Here is a 20,064-nt window from a genome sequence, read left to right as displayed (position 1 = left end):
CAGAAAGTAGAAACTATGAGTAAACAATGAGTAAAATGAGAGAAGTAATTTGTGAATCCTGGCTTTCTTTTTCCTTTTTTTTTTTCTTTTTTTTTTTCTTTTTTTTTTATACATCCAGAAGTCATTACATTAATGCAGAGTAATTTGGCAATTGCTGATAATGTATGAGTCTCTTCCCTAAATCAAGTAGAAGTGCCAAACTAAAGGAGATCAGACAGAATAAAAAGGGAAACAAGGAAAATAAATGGAGTGAGTTTTATTTCGGAAAGGTTTTACAGAAGCAGAATAGTTAGTGCCAAGTTCAAATTTAGTATTTTGCTTTATGTGTGTATTTTTTCATTACACAAAAGGATTTTTGTGCTCTGATTTACTTGAAAGCTTTTTTATCTCCTTTGGCATGTTTTTAAGCCTTAAAAAGGACGTTAATGTACTTCAGTGGAATAAGGAGAATTTGCGTGCGTGAGATATGAATCTTTCAATAGGGAATTTGCAAAAGATTTTTCATGTGCCTTATCCAAATGTAAATTTTCTTTAGTTGCTAAAGAGTCCATGTACATCATGAACAATGTATTTTGATCCTTAAACCACAATGTTCTGAGTACAGTGCTTTTCATTTATAATTCCACAAAGATGAAAGTCTTTCTGTCTGTTACATTGTTAACAAATGCCTCTCTTAACCCCATTTGTGCAATATTTATCTGAACAGCTGAGCAAACAAACTAATGTGTTCAATTTCCATTCAAAAGTTACACTTAATCGATGCTTTCTAATATAAGATCTGTTAAACCCCCTGCAGTGGCAAGTCCACATGCTTACTGTCCACTGACCCATATCAAATTCTCTCAGGATAACCAAGCTGAAAGCCACAGAAGTGTAAAAACTTAATAAGGACTTTATTAATGTACATAACGAAAAGTATAATGGGTGGGATCAATATCAGATATTTAGATGGAATAAAGTTCATGCAAAATTGACTTGCACACTTTGTAACCAAATTATGAACTTTTACTTTCAAGATTAAAATCCATCCAAGAAACTGGACCTAAAAGGTGTAACAGTTGATTAAATAATGGATATTCTAGGGAGTAAAAAGCCTCGTGCTCATTTCAGTTGTGTGTTCTGCAAATGTGAGTAACATTCTTTGTAAGAGAATAGTGTGGTGCAGTCAACAAGATTACTCTTGGGATTAAGACTTGTTCTTATGAATAAAATTTCACAGGAATCGGGTTTTCACCTTGGTATGGTTAAAAGACGTTCCTTATTCCAGTGTTATCACCCTTAATATATAGTATCTATGAATATAGCCATTATTATTTTCATATTTCCTGGGAGGTTCTTTCAATGGAGTTTTAATATTAAGTGTAGAAAGTAATTTCAAGATGTGAAACTAGTGACAAAATAATCACAATGAAACTGTAATAATAATGGAAAATTACATGTCTACAATCAGTACAGCAATCAAAGATACATGCAGATATGTACGTGCATTCTAATTCATTTACAGCTAGAAATTATTCCACTGCAAAAAGAGTTCATAGTTTAATTTCAGGGTTTCTAGGTTGTGAAAATAGCATTGTAATAGAATTTTTATGCTTACAGCTCATTTTATATTTTAACTCTATTTTTCCCTAGGAACCCACTGTTATTTCAGCAATGAAGATTTCCACAAAGCAGGTACTATGTGCACAAATGTTAAATCACTTTCAAATATTTATTGGTCTCTGTCTTTTAGAGACAGTAACTTGGCAGTCGGCAGAGACATATTAATTGCAGCAGCAGCATCCCGTCCCTTTACATAAACATCAGTAGTTTCTCAGGAAAATGTGACATGCAACAGAGAAAGGAAAAGTCTAGTTTGTGTTACTGGTAAGGTGGAAACTAAACACAAACTAACCAGGTGTCTGGTGGCTATCTAGAAAAAAAGCCAAATAAATTCCATGTTATAGAAAGTTTTCATGACAGAGAAACTGTTGAAAAGGAGCGGTCAAACTTGGTCCCTTGCCTTAATGGGACTAGTTCTAGTTTCTGTAGGAATAGTACGGTACCAAATGCAGATGGCAGAAGCAAAGGATGGAAATGAGACATCCTCCTGTCTTTTCTGTCCTATGCCCGTTCCATTCCTGGATGTGTGTCATTCAGCTTTCACAAAGGATTTAGATCTGTTTCAGTCGAAATTTTCTCTGCCCTTCTGGTTCAGTGATGTGGTTGGATATGGGTTCAAGACTCCAGAATTTATATTTCTTACTTTCTATTGAGTACACTAATAGTTAACTGCTTATAGAAAATGTATGTATTATAAGGCCAGACCATAACTAAAATGAACTGAACCTCTTGATGGATAGAGGTGAAGTTTTGTCTGACTTACAGTAAAGGTGATTCCTGAATTTCTAAGCAAATATAGGGAATGATTATTAGGCTTCTTTGTGAAGCAGTTGATGAATTATATAGTCGTGCAAAGGACATTGGGTTGCAGTCCAGGAATGAAGTGGGTATTAAAGGCCTATCTTCAGTTTTGCCTGGAATTCAGTGGATGGAACCAAGCCACTGTCATTTCCTGCTTCAGGACTCTGAGCATAAAACTTAGTGTCAAATTCAACATTTTTTTTTCTTCTTTTTCCCATTTGTGCTGATTTGGAGCCTAATTTAGTAAATATAAGTAACTTGTTCACACTCATTAACTTTTCTGTTAATGCCATTGTCAGTAAAGAGGAGAATTGGTATTACTTCAGGACTAGGTGCACTAAAACTTGTGCATGTCATAAATTAGATTTAGTTGATTCATCTACCTCACTCTATATATTAGTAAACAGAAGTTAAATTCATTCTGTAATGGACAGAGCCTAGTATTACATTTCAAATTATGCATACTTAACTCTGAATTCACTGTATTTAGGAAAGTTGTCTGAAAGCATTCGTGTTTGACAAAAAATTTGGGGTGAGAACACTCTTCTAGGATACTTTACCACCTAAACCAACAAAAATGGCAGGACCAAAAAAAAGGTACTATTGCATACTGGAATATTTAAAAACAGACCTGTCAAGTTGTATATATGTTCACATCATAGCAAAACACTCTGCTTTGGATTATTTTTATAAGTACATTCCCTTAAAGCAACCAATCATATGTGAAAATTGACCATACATTTTCATACAGCTTCTTTTTCAAAGCATCTTTAGTTATTCAGGAGAGATTACAATTTTCCCTGAGTCTTCTGAAAACAAATTTACACTGCTAAAATTGTTTAAAGCTAAAAGAGAGCATACAACACAAGTTATTCAGGCAGAGTAAAACTCATGAAAAATCAACCAGCCTCAGGCTAAAAATGACAGAATCATGATACAGGGTGACAAACTTTTGGCAGTATGTATGAAATAAGTATACGGCAACATGTTTCCATTTTACATTTATGATTTAAAAATCCTTTAGCTCTAAAACTCAAACACTTTACTCATTGTGTTCTGATAAGCAGGGCGGTTTTTGTATAAACAGCACGATAATTCTATGCATTGTAGAAAGCAGGAGCATGAAATGTAAACACTAAAACCAGCATGTTCTATTGAATGCCTTAAAAGCAATCACTTCATTTCGGTTTTTCACTAACAAATCTTTCATCCAATTAAAAACATGGTACTGGAAGCTTCTCCTTATTTCTTAATGTTTTTACTACTCTGATTGTTCAAAGCTACTTCTTTTCCCATCATGCCAATCTGTTATGTTGCAAATTACTCTTCTAAAGACCAAAATCTACAAATTCTTCAGGAGCAGAACTTAGCTTAAGTTTTAAATTGTGTGAAGCTATAAGGCTCCCATGTCTCTCTCTCTGAGTATAGATTTGGCTCTCGAGCAAGTGTGTCTTTGAGCAAGGGAATTTAGCCATTATGTGCAAGACTAGGCCTTGATAGTCTTTTGCCACTCTGCTGTCATTAACTCACAGGAATTGCATCTGTATTTTCTCACTGAAGCTACATATTTCTCCTAATTGTGTTTAGAGCCCTAGGTTTGTTTAGCCCTATCGCTTAAACAGTGTATGCATGGTTAGCAATAGACACAAACCATCAGAGGATGGCATCCTTAAGCTACTGCAACACCCTGCAGCTGCCTAAGGTCCCAGTTCTGTGGGACACCCTAGCTACTGCCTTGCCCTGAGCCTGTCAAGTGGAGCTCCATAATTTTTTTCCTTGATTTAGAAATGTGGGACCAGGCCAAAAAGTCAGGCCTGGCTTTCAAGCAAAGGTGAAGTTTTGTGGAGCAAGCTTTCATCTCTTTCTAAGGTTCAGGTTTGTGATGTTCTTGTTTCAAAAAGCAATTGGGTTTCTGGCAAAATGGGAAAAGGACAAGAAGATCCTGAGCTGATCAAGGCCGAGTCCTTGTCTGACGAAGTGCTATGAAGAGCTTTTGCTTTTCCTCTATAAGATTTTCAAGAAAAGTAAAGGCAGAGACCTTCAGAAATACCTTAGTGACTATTTTTATAATATATTTCACAAAATACTGATTTTTTTTCAAATATCACCATTTCTGTCCATACTGGGAATACAGAAAGGACCATCTCAAAATAGATATATCACTTAAACAGCCTCCTGACTATTCCAAGACATAAAATTAAATTAAATGGGATTTGAGCCTCATGCTCCCTAAAGTTCCTTTTAAAATTCTGCTTAAGTTCTTCTTTTAAACATTACATTTTTTTCATATCTCTTTCTCCTTTTTTTTTTTTTTTTTTTTAATTCCAAATGGAGAATTCTGTTATCTCTATCTGACTTGGGAAAGACTGCTTTTTTGGGCAGCACCATGGGGCAAACATAAAACACTGGATTGCTTAGAAAATTAGTCTCTTCAGTTTTTCTTGAGTTCTAATACTTCTGCAAGAACTGTTGATGTCTAAAATAATTATCACCAGCTGGAGTCTAAAAGCGGGATCAGAAGAGCAGCAAACAGGGCAGCAGCTTCAGACTGTACAGCACCTGAAACACATCCTGACGTTCAGTGACTGAACTTATCTAAAAGGAATACAGTCTTTAAGTAACCCTATTTTGGCCTCCGTTGGTTTTTTTTGGGTTTCTTTTGGTTGGTTGGTTGGTTGGTTTTTTTACATGTTTCTGCTCTTTCTTTAATTCTAAAGACATTTATTAGGAATCATGGAGGGTTTTTTACCAAATGAAATTGGTTACAGAGGTCCATGGGAAACCATTACACCATTCTTTATTTTCCCCTGTGCATTCTCTGGGTTGATTTTTATATTAGTTGCACCACACGTTTGTATACGCTCATACAGATATTAATGCCCCAATTACACAGGACTCAGATCAATACCATCTGGACATTTAAGATACTTAACTGAAGCTCTAATTTGACCTCTGCTACCTCTTTAATCAGTAAAGAGAAGAGACATCCCTTGAGAAGCAGTTAGGTCACCTAAGATTTGAATTGCTGCTCTTTTTACTGCAAGACATAGCCCTAAGGTGGATACTTGATTAAGTGACTTAAGTTAGAGAGAATCAGCTTATCATGTCTGTTGCCTGTTATCTCTTCTCAAGGCTACAACACTAACTGGGACTGGTATGTGCAGCTAAGGCTTTGTGTAGAGCTCTCTGTGGTCAGAGGTTTTTGCCTGGAGAATGTGGGTTTACAACCCAGCTATGAAACTATAATAGATGGAAACAGCTGCTTAGAAAGGGTTTACTTTTCAATTTACCAGTAAATTTTCCTATGGGTGATTTCCTTGTCATATTTTCCTTGAGAAAATACAAGTGTTTATATAAATGCACGGGATGTTTCTGTTACAATTAATATGTCTGTATAAACTGCCAAGCTGCTGTCTCTGAATGAAGTTAATGCAACACCTTTTATGAGTGTTTTTGGTGTTGCTGTCTCCTGGTATCCAGTGCTCATAATTTCTAGTAGGTAGGTGACCTCAGCCGTCTTCCATCCCTGAATTCCCTGGAAATAGTGCCTCTGGGACATCACAGTGCAGGAGATGAAGAATTTTGAAAACATTTCTTGAAATCCTGTTTTTCAGTTTATATTTTCCAAGAAAGGAAAATGAATACAAATTTGTATTTTCTCGGTGGGACTGCTTGGAGTGGGACCTTCAAAAGAAAGGTATTCATCGCTCCAGCATGGGTGCTGGGTGACAGAGTTTAAGCTTTGGATAGAAAAATGTCAGTGTTTCCAAAACAGAAGGGGTGTGCCATTGAATTTTGTTTATATATTTTGTTTTCCCTAGTTTTGCATCTCACCCATACTTATTTTGTTTGTAATAATCTGAAATATCTCTGTTTGGACTTTCACATGGGATCAGAAGTTCAGTTTTCTCATATCCCTCTGGGGACCAACTTTCCTAGTGGACCACATGAATTTGATATCAGAGAGGAAACTGAGAGAGACAAGATATTCTATTGTGATGCCATGTGAGGCTGTAATTCATTTTGTATGCATTGTTTTTTATTTACTTCTGCCTTTGAACTTCATCTTCTACTCAACACTGGGTTTTATCCAAAATAAAATAAAACCTCTCCCCTCATTAAAGATAGGTTCCAGTTAGAGTATGTGACCCTCAGAAAAGAGTACAAAACGCCAGAATTATCAGACATGCAAAGACATGCATGCATGGCAGCACTTCCAAACTGAAATATCTTAGCATCAGTCTGAAGTAATTTACTTCAGGTTTCCCCCTCATATACATAAATCAAGGTCATACTTAGGAAATCTATGTTGAAGTTTTGCTTCTGGTTTATATTCAAAAGTATATTCTCCATTGTGTTCTCTCACTGACTGTGGTGCTTTTCCAGTGCGGGGATCTGAATGAAAAAGAAAAAATTGAAGAGTACTTTAATTTTTTTACTGTTTAGAGAAGTGACCGAGAGCTTCATGCTAAAATTAAGTTTTTCCTATTTGATTTTCTTTTACCCTGGGGACAATTCTGTTCTCATTCCTCTAGTGTACATCAGGATCATGATCCTTTATTGTGTTTGTAATGGCCCTAGCATACGATTATATAACTTTTTTATGCTTTCCTAGAAAAAAAAAATGTAATTTGCAATATTTTTTTAACTGTTTTTTCTTTTTTTTTTTTTTAACTTTTATAACAGCAACAGCTCTACATTGGCTCAGCCACTGGAGTTTCACAGCTTCCTTTGCACCGCTGTGATGTGTATGGAAAAGCATGTGCTGAGTGTTGCCTTGCAAGAGACCCTTACTGTGCTTGGGATGGTTCATCTTGTTCACGTTACTTCCCCACTGCTAAGAGGTAGGGACAGTTTTGGATGGTTTGCTGTTTGTTTGAACTGATGGTCTCAATATGACCAGAGGGCTTTGGAGATTTTTCATGGGATGGTTAACTGGAGCCCTTTCTCCTCCAAAGAAAACATTGTTGTGAGAGTTGCATGTAGTATGAAGTCTTGGTCAATTTAAAGTGACCACTGCTACTTCTTGGGCTGGCTTAAAAAGCTCCTGTAAGGAAACATTCATATAGGAGTTCTCTTTGAAATGGATTCATAACTTTATATCCATTTATAAACAGAAAAAAGAAAAAGAACTCCTTTTCTCTATCTTTAGAAGGGGGCTTGAAATCAAAATAGAATCTCTACTTGCCCAAGTAAATTATTCTGCATTTTCATGAATTCTCATTCAAAAGAAATATCTATAAACTGTTTGGACATAAATAGAAACTTTTTTGGTGATATATAACATTGTTGTTATTATTCAAAAGTGTAGCTTGCATGTGTTGATGTGTGTCCAAGTGCTACCAGATCAGCACAACCGCTTTTACACTCGGTCTGTAGTGATACTGAAGGCTTTGCAATGCAAACATTAAGGGAAAACCGACTCCACAAGTCAAAAATACCAATTTTATAAAAAAATCACAAGTCTAGTTGCCTGATATGAAAGTTTAAAATAATATTTTCTTTGCCTACCTTTATCTCTGAAACTCTTTCTCTAAAAGTATACAAGCTTGTTACTGAAGAGCTCAGCTGCTGAAGTAGAAATTAGGTATCACTGAAAAGGTAATCACTTGAAAATAGAAGCAGACATTGGTGTAGTGTTGAGATTCCCATGATAAATTGGTCAAAATGATTTAAAAAGTACTCACATTAAATTGAATATGCCAGACATCATCTATTTAGGAAGAAAAAAGGAATCCAAAGGTTTAGATACGTAAGGGTCTATGTAGATAAAATTAACGGTAGCAAATACTAAGCTGGGAATGTCAGGACTCCATATTCCAGGGGTTTAGATCAGTTGTTGAGGCAGATGAAATGTGGTAAAGAGTGGGAAGTTGACTTTGTGTCACAGACTTTTCAGATGGAGGGGATTAAAATTTCAAGGTTTACATTACAATGTATCCTAAAAAAAGAAAAGATTACAAAAATAAAAGCTTCTCGTGGAACATCGGGTTCTGTTTTTTGCACCAGGAAACAGAGTTGATCTGAGACAAGCTTTTTATGAAATTGTGTGAAAATAATTGAAAAGGAGAAACGGAATCCATCCCAAAAGAAGACCCAGTCAAATTTTCTCAGCTGCGTGGACTAAATTCTTATTTCTCGTGGTATCACGGCAGCTTCTCTGGAGGAGGATTGAAGGGAGAGGAAACAGTGAGGTTTTCAAGGAGACTCTAAGAATTTGATTTGATCTGAAAGTTTTTAGGATTAGAAATCAGTATGTTTGAGTACTGCCTCTGAGATGAAGGAGACAGTAAGGTCAGGAATCACTGAATTACTCTTTTCTGCTACTCTCCTATGCTTCTTTATCCCTGAACCTCATTCTTTCTCAGCATTCACTAGCACCAATTCCTACTCCCAGCCCATCTCAAGATCCGTAGAGCACATAAACTGTCATTCATCTGCTTACATTGATGGAAGAAATAGGGCTCTTTGTCTTTTCCTTATCAATCTCTTAATGCACTGCAGACTGAGCTCACTGTTGCCATCATGGGTAAAGGGACTGGGACTTCTCACAGGAATTACGGGGCAGGGTTACTGGGGCTAAACTGGGTTGCACAGCCACAGAAAAACCTTTGGGTGCAGAATTCACTCTTCTTAAGGCCACTGTGAAAGAAAAAGTTAGTCCTGGGGAGCTGGGATCTGAAAAATGCATTCAGAAAAATCTGCTGTCTCTGCCACTTCCCCCTAATTTTCCCTTGGCAGCAACAGCAGAAGAGTCATGGTCTGTGTTACTGGGGGAGAGGATGCTTGGTTTACCTGCTGTACCCACTGTCTCAAGCCATCTTGGAATATCTCTATGATAAAATCAGAATTACTGGGAACAGCTTAAAAGTCAACATTTTCCTAATAATAAATTCTTGTAATTTTAGGCTCCAGAAGTATTGGGAAAACTGAGTCCTGAGGCAATTGTACAGATGCTTTACTAGTAGTTGCTTTTGGGGTTTTGTTTGAGGTTTTTGTTTTGTTTTGATTTGATTTTTATTCAATTTTTTTACAAGCTTTCATAAGCCTTGATTTTAATTTGCTTTTCTTTCTTTGTGTATTTTACAAGTATAAATGACAGTCCAGAGCTCCTGTTGTGTGACCACTTCACTTTACCCCATACAAATGTGTTCTGGTTCATATTTCATAAATCATCATCTTGATACGATTGTGATATGTGCAACATTTTCCTGAGATTCTGACTAAACATCTCATCCAAACTTCATTGACAGTAATATGACTCTTTCCACAGACTTTTTTTCCTACAAATAGTATCCTATGACATGTTTCCAGATTTAGGAAGGAGTAGCAAAATTTTATGATTCCTTAAGTCTTGGGTGTGGTTTTGTCAGTGGTAATGAGTAATATAGAGATATTGGAAATTATGAATAGTACATTTTTGAATCATGTATCAATCAGCAGAAGATTCCTTATTACTAAAGAGTGCTAAGATAAACACATCATGAGTTTAAAGAAGTTCTTATTCAGAAAAATATAAAAAATTGGTCATCTCAATTTGAAAAAAATGCAGATGAGCAAAAAAAAAAAAGCTGTTGCTGTACTTCATGTAACTAATTTCAGGTTTAACATTCCAGTAGTTTTCAGTGGAAAAAGATATGGTTAAAATCTTTCAGGCAATAGGAGTCAGCTGAGCAGTTGTGCCTCAGTGAGAACTCTTGGCATGTGCTGATGCTGGGCTATTAGTGAGAGCCTGCAAATAGGGCTGGTGGAGAGAAGAGAGATGGTCTGTACAGCAGAACAATGGCTTTTAAAAATGTGGGCTGTTGTCACAAGGGAGTGACCAACAGGGCTTTTTACAAGGCTACTTGACTTTTGCATATCCGTTGCTGGATCCCATAATCTGAAATCGCAGCATTGTTCAGCAGCCTAATCCTCTTTGTTCTCCTCTAATTTTGCAAGCCCTCAGGCTTTCTCCGATTCCTAAAGTAAAGTGCTCTCACTTGAAACACATCTTTGTTTGCCTTGTTCTTTTTTTCTTTCTTTTTATGTGAAAGCTTTTCTCTGGCTCAGTTGAATTTCGTGTCACAGCTATTTAAATAAAAATAGGAACAGACAAAGAGAGAACAACACATGCAAAATAAAACTGTATATAAAAGCTCTCTTTTCTGAAATACATTTTTTTAGCACAGATCAATATGTTTTTCAAAAGAACCAATAGAATTCAAACTGGGAAAAAAATATACTATGTTAAAAGGATATGCAATCAAAGGTAGAACTCAGACTCAAGCTACAAAACGTGGAATAAACAGCATTTCAAAATCTTCCTTTTCAAGTGTTTTATTCTGTTTATTCTAAAGACAAAACCATTTGCAACAGTTATGTAAAAGGTTTTTTTCAGAAATGTTTTGGTGAAATCTGTAGTAGCTGAAATGATCGATGTATTTTAGTTTAGGTTTTGTAGAAAATACAACCCTTCAGCATTCTTTGAAAGCCACCCATCCTAACATTTCATGTATCTAAAATATGCCACAATATTAAAAGTATTCTGTACTTGCAGAACAGCTGTAGCTTCTTCATGGGTTTTGATGCATTTTAAACTGTACTATATATATTTTAATCCTTTAGCAATCCTGTATCTATGAATCAAGTAATGAATTTGTCTGTAATCAATATTGACCATACAGTGAAAATAAACATCATATTTTATGTAGTATATCTTTAATATTAATATTTAGTATTGAATATTATTTTTTATTTAGCATCTCAGTGCAAGAGATATGTATTTACCAGTTTCTGAAGACTTTATCTGTAAGAGTAAAGCCTGATTCTATAAACCGTGACAATGCACAGAATATAGTAGTAGCAATATGATTTCCTTCCTAGTGTAGTTTAGATGCCCTTCTGACTTCTGTAATTATATATGTTCCACTCATTGCTCTTCAGTCACGCTAAATGTCTGTGCTGACCACTGAGAAGGTCACTAACAGGTTTCAAATGTGATATTTGCAGGCGTACTAGACGACAAGACATCCGAAATGGAGACCCACTTACCCACTGCTCAGACCTGCAGCATCATGGTGAGTTATAGGCACAACTGAAGTGCAACTAATTTGTATGTAATTTACAGACTGTGCATGAGTAGAGTAGGAAGCATGTCAATGATTTGTTGGTGAAATTGTCTTGAACATCTGTGAAAGATGAATATAATACGTCATAATCCCAATTTAGATAGCTTACAATGGCCTGGATCAGACACTAAAGAATATTTGAGGTTTTTTGTTGTTGTTTTCCTCAAGTTAACAGTTTTAAACATTTTAATTTTCCTGCTTCTTTTACCTGATAATACTATAACATCAGGTTAGGAGTACTATATCAGAAAAGATTTGTATCTCCTTCAGGATTACAAGAAATATGTACATATTGTTTTATATAGTTTGCATAAGATAATAAGCAAACGTGTTTGTAACTACCTTGGCAAAATGTGGAATGACCTTTGTTGTAGGTGTCACGCTTAAAAGCTGTTAAGATCAGGATGTTCCTTGCAGTAGGCCTGTCCCATATGCTTTCAGCATGGGTTTTCTTGGACGTATTTTGGTTTGGTTTCTTGTCAGATGTTTCATTTTCACAGTGTATTGATCAGATTCCTTTCTGGACTTAAGTTTGACTGATAAACTTCACACAGTTGCTAGTTTGTTGCCAAACTTTTCAGAAGACCTTGACTCAGAAGATTAAAAATGTCCCTTTTGCTGTAAATGGAGGGAACACTTAGGCAATACTTCCCTCTGCTGGAAAAAAGTGAATCTTTATGATCGTAGGTCTATATGCACACAGAATATTCTGAGTTGAAAGGGACCCACAAGGATCATCGAGTCCAGCTCATAAGTGAATGGCCCATATGGGGATCAAATGCACAACCTTGGTGTTATTAACACTATGCTGTAACCAACTGAGTTAATTCAAGGGTAAAACCTCTGGACAGATCTCTGGGATAAGGAGGTGACTGAAAATGGAGATACCTCAAAATCCTTGTGTCCTTCCAGTCCATGTAATAACAAAAATGATAAATAGTCCAAAGTTGTACTTCTGTGTCAGCTATAATTCAGCACTAATACATTTCACGAATAGTTTTCTCTATATTCCTTTCAATCATTTGAAACTCACAGCTAACATTACTATAGGTTTTCTTTTTACTTCTTGATTGTCAAACTCAGGCCAAGTTACTCAGAGGACAAAAGGATTTGTAAAAATGCATGAATAGATTGTGGTCAGAATGTAGTTGTCACATTTTGAGAACTCATGAGAACTGGTTTAGATTTGAACTAGTCAATTGGCACTAGTAGAAAGTTCAAAAATTTCATGTTGCATCATATCAAGTAATGCATATACAGTGCAGATACTGAGGCTGAGATGACGTTTCCCAATAGGAAAATTTCATCAGGCACTAAGTGTTGATTTTAATACCAGCAGAAGTGTGTCTTAGCTTTACTTTTTTACTATCTGGACATGTTACTCATGAATAAAAATATGACCTGGCCTACCACGTGTCTTTCATTTTAATGTTTTCTAGCCATTGCCTGCTGTGCTTTATACAACTGCAGGTTTGTTCTTTATTTTCATAGGTGAAAAAAGCATTTAAAAACACTTTGGGTTTTTTTATATCTTCCCATATTTGGTAAGTATATTTGTCTGATAAAGATATGTTCTGTCCAAAGGGAAGAGAGTAATACAGTTTTGCAGTAATCCAGAAATGCATTTTTTTTCATTGCAACAATGATGGCACCCCTGATCACAAGGAGCTCTGATAAAGTTTTGTCAAAATGAGAAGAGCAAGTATCAGTAGGTTACAAAAAATACTGAGGGAATGTAGTTCTGGATCTTAGACTTGCAGGATGCAGTGTCAAAATGGTTAATGAATGGTTTAGACTGGTCTTGAGATAAATTTTCTCTAAATTAATTGACCTGTAAATCTATTACATTTTCCTATATTTACATGTCATTTACACATGATCACACATTGTGTGATTACAGATGACTGCATGACCTATGCCAGCTTCCTATGCCAACTTATGCTGAGTTTTTTCCTTGGTTATGACTAGTACTTTTCTGGACAACAGATGAAGAATTGGGTTTGCCTATAGCCACAAATAAGCTCCAGCAATAATTTACTACTTGTCTGCACATTCACTTGCAGTAACTGCCAGTTGATTCTCCAACAAAAACATAAAAAAAGAAAAAATCTCACTTTTAAAGCTATTGCAGAAACCAACTTTGTGATCAATCTGAAGCACTAATGTTTTTAATAAGGTTTACATGGCTCTTTCCATTGCCCTTTGGTGCAAATATATAAGAACTGTTATAAAATGACTACACATCAACATTAGAGGGAGCTGAGGATCCTTAGCTATACAGATGTTTGGCCAGACATTAATGCTTAAATCTAAAAGCATGGACACCTTTGTGTCAGCTAAAGAACAATCTTTTTTAAGCATAACACACACGTGCTATCAAGAAGTTAATCAATTTTTTTTTCTTTTTTTTTTTTTTTAAGAATTTGTAATAGAAGAGTCACCTTTTTGAGCTGATTTATCCCAGGGAAAGTTCAAAGAATCACTCTGGGTTAAACTATATAGTAAGATTGATTCATCTACAAAGCTGTCTTGGTATAACTACTTGGCCTTTCATACTTCTTTGGTTATGTCAGAAATTATGTACTTTAAGGATATTTATCAGGAGCTCAATTTTATTTTTACCTTTGGCTCAGTCATCTAGTAAACAGCCTGTGTTTGGTAAACAACATGGCCAATATGATAAAGGCACAGTTGGAGGCAAACAAAAGTGGACAGAGGATTTCACTTAGGGGGTTTTAAATAGACACAATTTTCCTGTTAAAACATATTGAAACTTCTTCCTTAAAGATTTCCAGTGCTAAAGTTCAAAAGTGGAAAATGGAAAGAATGGCAGAGTCAGAAAACCCCATGAGATCAACACAGTGTGTTAAATACCCTACCAAGCCCTTCTTCCTCATCTGCTCTTCAGGACTGTTGTTCAGTGGCCCCTTAATTCAATAACAGCATTTTAAAGAGCTAAGGTGGAGAGCTGAAACTTACAGCCTCTGTGGTATTGGAGAAGAATCAAATACCATATAAGTCCTATAACTATGTGATATTTCCAGCAAGTTGATGAATATCTTGAAACATTGTTGTTACAAAAGGAAGTAATTTATTTAACTTTCTTTTTCCCCTCCCATAATGTCTGGTTTATTAACCTCATTACATTTCCATAAATTATATCAGTATGAGAGGAAATGATTAATTGAAGATCGTTTCCTCAAAAACATTATTTCTGGTCATTAACAGCTTCAGCAAACTGCAGTGCCATGTAATCTAAACACATTATCCTACTTTTAAATAGCCTCATGTTTTATTACTTTGCTCTAAAGTATTATGACCATAGAGCCCAGGAGGCATCATTACAAACATTCTACAACTACACCCTGAGTTTTCTCATTGCATACAGTTTGCTATTAAAAATTCTTGTCGTGTCCTAGATGTTTTCCTTGATGAATAATAATGAGGTTTACAGAAAATTTCACAATTAAATTCATTAACTTCCCATATTGAGATGTTAGCAGCTGTTAGGATTTAAAATACAATTAAAAAAAAAAAAACAGTAAAAACTAAAAACTTACCAGGGATCCTTATGAAGATAGAGGTGTTGATGGAAATTTTCCAAATAGCATACTGATATGGGGAAATTTTCTTTGAAGTGTTTATTTTTAAGCACTTTAAGGGATCCCAATTTCTAAACAAACAAAAAAATTTACTTAGCAATTAAGTGGGATTTTTTTCAGTAATTGTAATTCTTTTTTTCTTTTTTTTTTTTTTTCCCATGCTGTACAGATAACCCAAGTGGTCACACCCTGGAGGAAAAGATTATCTATGGAGTAGAGAATAGCAGCACTTTTCTTGAGTGCAGTCCAAAATCTCAGCGTGCCGTAGTCTACTGGCAATTCCAGAAGCAAAATGACGATCGCAAAGAAGAGGTACAGTAGAAAAAAAATAAAGGGATGCAACTAATTTTCTCTATAAAGATAGACTTCAATCTGAGTCCTTCCCAGAATGATTTTAGTTTAGCAGAATTTCTCTGCAATCTTATAACTTCCATTGTTCTTCACCGTATTATCACTCTTATTACCATAAAATAGTGTAAGCGCTCAATAGGTTTTACAGATTGTTACAGCAGGGAACATTCATATCCTCTCCTTGCTCAGACTCCCTGCAAAACACACTTGTTTTGCATTAGAGATACCAGAAATATAAAAAGCTAGCATGCTATCTTGTTGCCTAAAACATCATACAAGGATTATATGAACTTGAATAGCACAAAAGCCTTAAAATTGCCTTTGAGAAAAAGTTTAACTGCACTCATTTAATTATACTATTTGACTGAAGCGTAGTCTATCAGAAGCATTCTACGTACTCCATGCTCTAAGACTTTACTGCACATAAGACAGAGACAGAATGAAGAGTTGAGAACTGTAGTGGACACAAGAATATGAAAACCTGTACATTTTTTTGCATCAAAAACAATATTCATAGGGGCAAAAATACTGACCATCCCTATTTGCTTTACTCTAAGCTGATACTTGATTTATCTCCTTCTCTTGTCACCAACATTCTTATGTTAATAATTGTCCAGGTTTTCAAGTCATGTTAGTATCAAACTAGGTCATGCATATCTGAAGAGAAGAATCTGCTCTGGTAGTTAGAGAGGTCAAGCTAGGAAACGGAACCTTGTTTTTTGCATTGAAGTATTTTTAAATACATATGTATTTAAAGCATGTTCTAAATAGTTACATTAGCGCCTTTAAATATTTTTGTTTTGCTTGCCTAAGTAGTAAATTATTAAGAATTTATTCTCGGTGAAGAGAACAGCAAAAAGGTTTGTTCCCTTTCTGTCTGCATCCACATGTGCATTCAGGAAATATAGTTACATGTCATGAATTAATTCAGAAAAATACATTATTTTCAAAAGCTGCTTTTTGAATATTAAAATTTTCAGATTTAACCTTTGATTGTTTTTTTTTGTAAATTTTCCACTTATGCAGAATCCACTTCTATGCATAAGGGCTTTTGTAGTAAGGAACAATAGAAAGACAGAGAACCTTTCCTGTAAACGGATCTAGGTTTGACTAAAAGATGATGATAAATGTGACCTCAGTAATACAGCCACATGGATCCATGCTGACTCTGCTGATTACAGGCTAGGGTCTTCTCTAATCTTACCAGCAAGTCCATCTGACAGAGTTAATACAGATCTTTGTTCAGCAGCAGCAAGGACTAAGGAGTAAATTCCTAATTTCCCAAAGTCTTTGCAGTACATTGGTTTTCCCAGAGTACTTGAGGCTTTCATAACTACAGATGAATGGCAGAGGGTTTTCCATTTTTGTGAGTTTGTGAATTTTTGGCCAAGTTTTACCATTGAAAGGAGCGGTACTAAGGAGCTAGTATGGTTAGAGAATAATGGGGCACGTATATGAAAGACAACTATTGAAATTACCACTTTTTTCCAATACAGATAAAAGTGGGTGATCACATGATCCGGACAGAACAGGGCCTATTGCTACGAAGTCTCCACCGGAGAGACTCTGGTGTTTATTTCTGCCATGCTGTGGAACATGGATTCATGCAAACTCTGCTCAAAGTGACCCTGGAAGTGATTGATACTGACCACCTGGAAGAGCTGCTCCACAAAGAAGAGGATGGAGATGCCTCCAAGATCAAGGATGCTACCAACAGCATGACCCCCAGTCAAAAGATCTGGTACAGAGACTTCATGCAGTTAATCAACCACCCCAATCTCAACACAATGGATGAGTTCTGTGAGCAGGTTTGGAAAAGAGACCGCAAACAGCGCCGGCAAAGGCCTGCCAACGCGCAGGTGAACACAAATAAGTGGAAGCACCTACAGGAGAATAAAAAAGGTAGGAACAGGAGGACCCATGAATTTGAGAGGGCACCACGGAGTGTCTGAGCTTCATTACCTCTAGGAACCTCATCCAAGTAGAAACTTGTATAGACAGATAACTGGAAAAAAATGCAATATTCATGAACTTTTTCATGGCATTATGTGGATGTTTACAAGAGTGGAAAGTTCAAACAATTTCCACTAGGTTTAAATAAAATCCGTTTCTAACTTTCCTAGCAATTCCTTCCTCTCTGCTCTGATTCTAAGATCAGAAAGACCAGAGTTTCAAGGATGATAACTCACCCGGACCTAACTTACTGATCAAAAAGTTCTACAAGTATTCAACAGGCAAGTTTTGCTTTCTCTTTTGCCAGAGATATAAACAAAATGCTGTATTTCATGCTGTCATCTTACAGAAAAGAAAAACAACCCCCACCTTTCATCATCAGCACTACCATTTCTAGACTTATATATAAAACTGCATGAACTCATTAAGCTGATGAACATCTAAACATGTGATCGGACACAAGGATTTTGTTCGTTTTGTCTACCAGTTCTCCTGTTTATATGTGCTAGAAGAGGAAAAACAATACTGAATGAGATTGATTGTGGAAATCTGAACAACATAAGCCATCCATCATCTGGAAGAAAAAAAAAATGTGGAGTGCACTGGCCTACTACTGATGACTTCTTTCCGCTTTGATCTAAAGATGTATTTTATTAAAACTATAATTTAAATGTACCATGAAAAATATGCAGCAAACATTAGCTCCTTTCTAAAATATATTAGGCTTTTTGTCTTAGAAATATTGTACTTCCTAATTATTGGTTTAGAGGAAAAAAAAGACAACTTCCAATTATGAGCTGCTTTACTCTTTTGTTTGGAAAAACTTCTAGGGGAGCTAGTCACACTGCAGTTAACCTCCTCCCCTCTCAGTAATCTATATGACATGTAACTTCAAAGCAATTTTAAAACTAAGCTATTTTAACATGAAAGTCACTGTATAGCATGGAAGTATTCTGCATTCTGTTCTTCTAAGTATGGTATTTGAAATTATTCAACTTGTCTAATACCTAATAGATTGAACCAATGAAGAGGAGAGCATTGATTTTCAGTTGTATATTTTTTTTTAATTAAAAAAATACAAGTAGCATTAAAATATCCTCTACTAATTACACTCTTGCTTTCTTGGTTCATATTTGTGAATGCTAATATTTAAATACTGTGGCTCATAAACTGTCATATACCCATGAGCAAAGCTCATATTCAGTTTAAGGAGTTGTGTTCCCAGCTCTGTGGTAGAAATATGTCCTCACTACTGATTCTCAGTGCTCCATTCTTTCTGTGGGCCAGATCACCCAAATGCAAAGAACCAGCACTAAATAGTAACCTCAAAGCCCCATTTTAAGATCTGAGGGACAGTTTTATCTGTGGGTGAAATCTGCTGCAGTAGTCAATTGGTGAAATTCAGCTTAAGACTAGTTTATACTAACAGATAATTTGTTCCTGCACTTCTGTTTTAATCTGTATACAGGAGAGCAACAGGGTAAACCAGATAATGTACTTGCACCATAAGTGTCAGTTTAGGGTTATAAGTAGTGGATTTATTCACCTCAGCACAGATGTGCCTTTGGTCCCCAGTTCTATGGTGTCCAGTTCTTTTGAGATCATCTTTCTCCAGCCTCCCATATTTTATCTTGGTAGAGTCTGTAAATGACATAATTTCAAATAATGTCATTGTGGGGAAAATTACTAGAACAGAATCCTTAGTTTGCTAAAGGAGCTTTTATATAAAAGTGTGTCTGCACTGATGACTGATCTGTTTTGTTGTTATTCACACTAGGTTATTTAATTTATCTATTGCTACACTATCAATCAGGCTTACCAGATACAATATAATACAACTACTGTGACAGCTTCTCTCACAATATGCCCAAGTCTCCTTGCCTCTTGCTAATTCAAGTATCCCTCTGCTTAGCGAAGTCTTGACTTCTCGCCTCCATAGCAATTGGATTTTCACTAACAGCCCAGTTACTTTGGTCCCCTTTGAATCCTTTGCAGGGGATGAACTGGCAAGATTTTTTGTCATTTAATTCTTTAGCGAAAAAATCATTGAATAGACCAGGACAAGGCTGTATGGCCATGATTTAAGAAAGCAATTGGGAATTTAGTTTTAAAGCAACTTTAAGTCTCTCTTATGTTTAACCTGACTCTTCTGAACTTCAATATGTTGTCAAATTCTCATTCTTTCATGATGTGCTGAATAGGGATGGATTAAAACACATGTTCAGCTGTGTGCTTTTATGTACAGTAGTATTAATTTTTCAGCTCAGTTTATGATTAATTTCTGAGCATTGTTGTCACTGAATTATTTAATCACAGAACACTCTTTAGACTTTTATGTAGGGCTATTTTGTACCATCTAGTTACTACAATCCTCTTCCTTACAAAAGGAAACAGTTTTAAAATGAACCTCAGAGAATTCAGTGGGGAAAATACAAATTGATTTCAATAGATCCTAAATGCCTTTGTTTCTTTTTTTACATGTTAATGGAATTGCTATGTAACTTTTTTCTCTACCATGCTCATAGCAACTGGTTCTATAGCAACTTGCTGCAAAAAATCAAACCAAAACCAACCTCTTTTGCAATGCCTGAAGAAGAAACAAATTCTATACTGAGAAAGATAATCTGTGGGAAGAAAGTACAGAA

General features: G+C 35.7%; 1 protein-coding gene across 2 annotated transcripts in view; it reads left to right on the top strand.

Annotated features, from left to right (window-relative positions):
• Positions 1 to 19,504, top strand: part of SEMA3A (semaphorin 3A) — a 234,928-nt gene extending 215,424 nt beyond the window's left edge. For both annotated transcript variants that reach the window (XM_027639838.1, XM_027639839.1), the window contains 5 exons: positions 1,633 to 1,674; positions 7,090 to 7,247; positions 11,395 to 11,462; positions 15,285 to 15,427; positions 16,963 to 19,504. In XM_027639838.1, the coding sequence (XP_027495639.1) occupies positions 1,633 to 1,674; positions 7,090 to 7,247; positions 11,395 to 11,462; positions 15,285 to 15,427; positions 16,963 to 17,418 (867 nt within the window). In that variant the 3' untranslated portion in view covers positions 17,419 to 19,504. The remainder of the gene's footprint in view (positions 1 to 1,632; positions 1,675 to 7,089; positions 7,248 to 11,394; positions 11,463 to 15,284; positions 15,428 to 16,962) is intronic.
• Positions 19,505 to 20,064: the final 560 nt, after the last annotated feature.

This window comes from Corapipo altera, unplaced genomic scaffold (genome assembly GCF_003945725.1).
Source record: "Corapipo altera isolate COAL_440 unplaced genomic scaffold, ASM394572v1 1b, whole genome shotgun sequence".
NCBI lineage: Eukaryota > Metazoa > Chordata > Aves > Passeriformes > Pipridae > Corapipo > Corapipo altera.
This window is presented reverse-complemented; position numbering and strand designations above follow the sequence as displayed.